At 39.9% G+C, this 6,867-nt stretch overlaps 1 protein-coding gene across 1 annotated transcript in view; it reads right to left on the reverse strand.

Annotated features, from left to right (window-relative positions):
* LOC143294403 (uncharacterized) overlaps window positions 1-6,666 on the reverse strand; it is a 49,936-nt gene extending 43,270 nt beyond the window's left edge. Inside the window, exons 1-3 of the mRNA XM_076605881.1 lie at window positions 6,532-6,666; window positions 4,162-4,217; window positions 1,835-1,909 (exon numbers count right to left, since the gene is read on the reverse strand). Coding sequence (XP_076461996.1) covers window positions 1,835-1,909; window positions 4,162-4,217; window positions 6,532-6,538 — 138 coding nt within the window. The 5' untranslated portion in view covers window positions 6,539-6,666. The remainder of the gene's footprint in view (window positions 1-1,834; window positions 1,910-4,161; window positions 4,218-6,531) is intronic.
* Between the last annotated feature and the right edge of the window lie 201 nt (window positions 6,667-6,867).

The following is a 6,867-nucleotide window of genomic DNA, read 5'->3' on the forward strand; positions in this document are numbered from 1 at the left end:
AATGCCTAGACTGCTATAAGGAAAACAATGATTATCAAAAGAAGGGTTTTATCTTTGAGTAATCACAATGCATCCGATTGACTTGGCCGGCAATTTTGGAACTACATAGGCACAAGAAAATAACGCAATTCTATTACAGCATAATAGCTATATTTGTGCTCAGCCATTACAATTATGAACAGATGCTCTGGTGTTACAGTGCTCCATTGTATTACCCTTACACACACATGAATACACACTGAGATTGACACACACAGACACACACACACACACACACACACACACACACACACACTTGCACATGCATGCGTTCCACAGACTGACAGGAGGACCATATCAAACAACCCTGTCACAAAACTGCAATAAAAGGATGAAATAATCTGTGATATTGAAACATCACATACACACAAACACAAAACTACACAGGACAAAAAAGAAGATGAAAACAAGGTTCAGCTCCTGTCTATCAACAAATCAAAGGACTGATTAAACATTAACAGAACTAATTTCCCCACCAAATTATCTCTAACCCATTGTGATGTATTCATGATTATGGACAAAAGTTAGCTGGAACTCAGTAAAAGTGCGATAACATTTAACTGGGACTTCTTCACACACACACACACACACACACACACACACACACACACACATATATATATATATATATAGAGAGAGAGAGAGACAGAGAGAGAGAGAGAAACATATTGATACTAACACCAAGTATAGACACAACACAGAGCATGGACTGGATGGGAACCCCCACCCCCACCCCCCCCACCCCCACCCGCCATAATTCCTAACCTATTATCCTCAAAAGAAAAAACAACAGAATTTTGTTGATCTTGACTTTGCATTGTCTAAACATTTTACTAATCTGTTGGTTATGGTGGCTGTCTTGTGCCGGAGGAACAGATGTTCTCACTACAACAATGTAGATTTTCTTATCATGGTTCATGGGTATTCTGCTGTACTGTCACAGGCTTAGGTCTCATTAATCAATCGGTTCAACTAGGCTTGTGCCAGGGAGGTGTAGTCCAACTGGAATTATAATGAGCCTATCAACTTACATGCAGGATGTAGTTACAAAAGTACTGGGCACAAACAAGAGATCAAGTTTGTTTAAAGTACTTAAATGAATGGATAAATAAATAACAGAAAATGAAATGAAATAAAGCTTTCGAAGGACAGCCAGTTTTGTTCACAGTATACATGTATATAAGACATAACTGAACTGCATTCAAAGTTTCAAGTATCTACAGAAGCACACATATTTGTTAAAAGTAAAATGTGAATAGGGCATATGCACAAAGATACACACCTGTACATGCTGAGGCAGCAGTCATTCCAGCAAAAATCTGACAATGTGTGTGTATTTTCATACATGCATGCAAATTAGCATGTGTACATATGAGTGCACATGCATATATGTATATATTTGTGCATGTTTATTGCATATGTGAGTATCACTGCAGATATCTGTATGTTTCTGTGATACACACATCCATGCACCCATCATACTGGTATGATTGAATCTATTTGAAAGTGTTGAGCATACATATATATATACTGAGCAAACATACATATAATATATTGAGAACATGCCCAATATGACCACAAGTATGGACCTGTGCGTCCTAGGGGTGTTTAAAGCCCCACAGATATACATTTGCACAAAACCAGGCTTTGACACACAACTGACACACCTGAAGGCAATTAGTGAACAGTTCTGTGTGGCGCCCTGTTGTCTACATTGACACAGAAAGTTCAGAGAGAAGACAGACAGACAGACAAAGTTCTAGTTCTCATCATGCGCAGACGGTGAAATGCTCACGCTGTCAACGGATGCAGTGGAGGTCAGAGGGGGTGGAGGCATCGGTGATCGCCCGCCCACTCGTGGAGGTGGAGACTGTACACAGAGCCATGGCAACCAGTTACACTTTGTTGGTTACTGTTTCTTGGAGACGAACAGAGCCATGGTAACCACAGTTACACTTTGTTGGTTATTGTTTCTTGGAGACTAGCAGAGCCATGGCAACCAGTTACACTTTGTTGGTTACTGTTTCTTGGAGACGAACAGAGCCATGGTAACCACAGTTACACTTTGTTGGTTATTGTTTCTTGGAGACTAGCAGAGCCATGGTAACCAGTTAAACTTTGTTGGTTATTGTTTCTTGGAGACTAACAGAGCCATGGTAACCACAGTTACACTTTGTTGGTTACTAATTCTTGGAGACGAACAGAGCCATGGTAACCAGTTCAACTTTGTTGGTTACTGTTTCTTGGAGACTGTACACAGAGCCATGGCAACCAGTTACACTTTGTTGGTTACTGTTTCTTGGAGACGAACAGAGCCATGGCAACCACAGTTACACTTTGTTGGTTACCGTTTCTTGGAGACGAACAGAGCCATGGCAACCACAGTTAAACTTTTTTTTTCTTTTTTTTTTTCCTGCCCCATAATCTGCGCCGTTTCAGTGGCATTACACCCACGCCGCTCATTTAGATTCCCCCATACACGGCCACACCCGGGTTCGTCCGTCGCAGTCCCGGCGTCGGCAGTCCACAGGGAACCATCGATGTTAGGTCGCCTGGAGGCCACACACCAGAGGAGACCCTGCACTGCTGCTGAGTCACTTCGGTGGTGTTCAGTGGTGCCTGTTCTGTTTTAACGTACTTAGGACACCACCTACTAAGCCCCCTACTAACGACAATAATGGCTTAGTCGCGGAGCCAGACTGAGTGAGCGTCTCTCCCAGAGTGGAGACCGCCACCACGTCCCTCAAACAACAGCCCCCCATGAATCCGCCGACACTGACGACATTGACAGGACTCCCCCCAAGCACGGAAGTGGAGGGGTATCGAAACTGAGGTCACCATGAGAGCAGGGCATGAAAGGTCACAGACTGAGACTATTTTGTTTATATTGATGACGATGAAGGAGAAGGAGGATGACGATGATGATGACGATGTTGCTATGGAAGTCCATTTTGGTTTGGGACTGCGTGACAAGGCTGTACTCTACGCTTCCTGTCATAATGATATCCCGGCGTTAACCAGGCCCGAGAGATACAGACACTTGCAGTGTTGGTCTGGTAATTAGAGCAACACACCCAAAGACGCATCCTTGAAGTGGATGACACTCGACTGTCTGGTCCCAGTCTCCCCATTTAAGCCCACAGCACACTCAACTCTGGGTAGGAGCCGGCCACGGGCCGAAAAACCCACCTCCGCTGGGATTCGAACCCGCGTCCTCCCAGCCGTCAGTCCGCGACGCTAACCACTTCGCCACGGCGGCTGGTACCACAGTTACACTTTGTTGGTTATTGTTTCTTGGAGACTAGCAGAGCCATGGTAACCACAGTTAAACTTTGTTGGTTATTGTTTCTTGGAGACTAGCAGAGCCATGGTAACCACAGTTAAACTTTGTTGGTTATTGTTTCTTGGAGACTAACAGAGCCATGGTAACCATAGTTAAACTGCAGAGCCATGGCAACCACAGTTAAACTTTGTTATTGTTTCTTGGAGACTAACAGAGCCATGGCAACCAGTTTAACTTTGTTATTTTTTCTTGGAGACTAACAGAGCCATGGCAACCACAGATAAACTTTGTTATTGTTTCTTGGAGACTAACAGAGCTATGGCAACCACAGTTAAACTTTTTTGGTTATTGTTTCTGTCTACTTAAATAGTTGTTTGTTTGGTGGTGGTGGTTGTTTTTTACACTATCCGAAAAATCACAAAAAGAAAACTGTTCCAGAGGCATTCTAACTGCAAACACAACTCACTTATAGTAACATGTATATGTACACACACACACACACACACACACACACACACACACACACACACACACACACACACACACACACACACACACACATAAAGATATCAGGGCTTGGGTTTATTTCTCTCTCTATATATATATATATATGTATATATATACTAAGAGAGAGAGAGCGAGAGAGAGAGAGAAAGAAAGAGACAGACAGACAGACACAGAGAGAGACAGAGAGAGAGAGAGCAATAAATCATCATTATGATTATTATAATAAATTATAATAACTGTTATTATACACATATATAGAGAGAGAGCTACAGACAGACAGACAGACAGACCAAGAGACAGATATTTCTATATTAACACTTTCTGATACTTACCGGAACTGGTCGAGCAGCGACTTGTGAACCTCTGGGAGGTGGTCTGTGTGGTAGTGCTGCAATACAGATCAGTGAATAAGTTAATAAAAGAATTAATGAATCAATCAACAGATAAATAACGGAATTTTTTATACATAAATATATAAATAAAAAGTCAATCAACCAATAGATGAAAGAACTGAATACATATACATAAATGAATAAAAAGTATCATTCTTCTTCTTCTTCTGCGTTCGTGGGCTGCAACTCCCACGTTCACTCGTATGCACACGAGTGGGCTTTTACGTGTATGACCATTTTTACCCCGCCATACAGGCAGCCATACTCCACATTCGGGGGTAAAGTATCATTCAAGTTTTCAACCAATAAATTAAAGAACTGAATGCATAAATAAAAGAATCAAAAGTCAAAAGAACTAAATACATGAATAAAAAGTCAATCAATTAATAAATGAAAGAACTGAATACATAAATGAGTAAAAAGTCAATCACAAGTGAGCATTGACAGACAGACATATGTGTGAGTACATGTTGTGAGTGTATCTTGATGTGTGTGAGCAGGTGTGTACATGTATGTATAACTACAAGTGTGTGTGTGTGTGTGTGTGTGTGTGTGTGTGTGTGTGTGTGTGTGTGTGTGTGTGTGTGTGTGTGTGTGTGTGTGTGTGCGCGCGCGCAAGTGTGTGTGCACTTAGGTGTTCATGCATGTTTTCATATGGGCATGTGTGTTACCTAACACGGGTTGCCGATTAATATTTCTATGACTTTATATCCAGTATTAATAACCCTTGTACAGTTAATTAACTTCCTTTTTACATAAAACTATTTACTTATGTTTTAAGTGATGGTAGATTTAGCTTCCAGCAAAGACCAAGGCAGGGGTTTTACAGCTGCTTCATTAGGTTTAATTAGAATTCCAGGATTTCTTTTTATGGAGTCAGATTTTATTACTGCCATCTGATGGTAATTGTTGTGACCATAATAGTGGTGGTAATTGTAGTACTTAATAGTAATAACAGTACTATCAGTTGCCACAGCAGCAGCAGCTGCAGCAGAAGCAGTAGTAGGAGTAGTACCAGCAGCAGTAGCAGTAGTGATAGTAGTAGTAATAGTGAGAATACTACTACTATGCTATAGTAGTAATAGCAGTACTTAGCAGAAACTGTAGTTGAGCATGTATGATAAAAGCCTAGCTGCCTTTTGTGGTGTCTCTTCATCTATTATGAGTATCTGTTTTCATTATCTAGTTCATAACACATACAGAATTCACTACTTTCCATGCACACAATGGATACAATTCAGCATTACTCATCATAAACCACACTGTGCAGTCATGCTTTCAAAATGACTATACAATGCAGGAAATGTTTGTCAAACAATGAAACACTGTATATCTTCTTCTACCACAAAAACCCCAAGTCATGAAAAAAAATATTTCAGTTGGTTTGTCACTGGCTGCATGAGTGACTCAGTGCACTGTGATGTTTCTGTGTTTTTCTACAAAAATTTTCTTCAGATGAGATTTCTTTTTTAAACATGAAAATAAAATCTGGGGGGTCTTTGTTTGTGTTGATTGTTATTGTTGTTTGTACACTTTCATTTCTGATAAAAAAAATAATAATAAATTAAAAAAACAACAGATATATATATATATAATTCAAAAAAAGAAAGAAAGAAAGAAAATGACATATTCTGGCCCCCTTTTTTTTCAAAAATATGTTTTTATACTTATTCTGATTAAACCTTACATGTATGAGGATGACATACTTTTGTCTTTTTTCTCTCTCTCTTAGTAAACATAAAATGGAGATGACACATCCTTATCTTCATTTTTTGATGATGCATTTTGTACACTTCTGTTTTCTAATGATGTTGTTGCTGTTGTTGTCTTTGCATAAGTAGTCGTTGTAGCAGCAGCAGCAGCAACAGCAGCAAACAAACTGTAATGGGCACCAATTTCATTTTATTTGTCGGTGGAAATACACCCAAACATCAAGATAATTTTTATCGTTTCATACTGTCAGTAAAGAACTCTCAGTAACGAATAGGTCCCGTGCCTAAACACAAGTTATTCATATAGCAAATACAAAAGCACAAAGAAAGTCTAAAAGCAAATACAAGCTTACTCTAAAAACAAACTAAAGAAAAACAAAACAAAAAACCAAATCAGCCCAATCCACTTCCTCATACATCACATAGCTGTCATCTATTTACATGATACGCTATAATGAAAGAAAAGGGTTTATTAAAGAAAATATTTATGAATTTCATCATGACACTGTTTCCCCCTCGGAAGTGGCGAAAAAGCAGACGACAATTTGTGTCGCCTAACTTCAGTAAAAGTTGCACACAGACAACGAAGCCTACTCACCCGCCATGCTCGAAGCTGACTAGTTGTGTGACTGTAAAGTGGTTGTGTTGGTGGTATGGTGATATCCGCCTGACTTCAGGACACATATTTAGGAAGTTCCCCAGCTCTTCCTGGTTCATATCACTTCCCTGTCAGATGAGAGACAATGATGGTCAACGCTGCAGCTGAAACAAAGGGAAAGAACTTCGTTGTGGTATGAACGTGTTTACTTTTTATAGTAGCTTCCCTTGACATAAGACGCGAGAAAAACGTTCATGTGCGATATTTAAATTGACACAAAACAAAAATACTTTGTCTATCAAAGTGTGTGTTGGTTCTTTTTGACTCAACATCTTT

The sequence above is a fragment of the Babylonia areolata genome, chromosome 19 (genome assembly GCF_041734735.1).
Source record: "Babylonia areolata isolate BAREFJ2019XMU chromosome 19, ASM4173473v1, whole genome shotgun sequence".
NCBI lineage: Eukaryota > Metazoa > Mollusca > Gastropoda > Neogastropoda > Buccinidae > Babylonia > Babylonia areolata.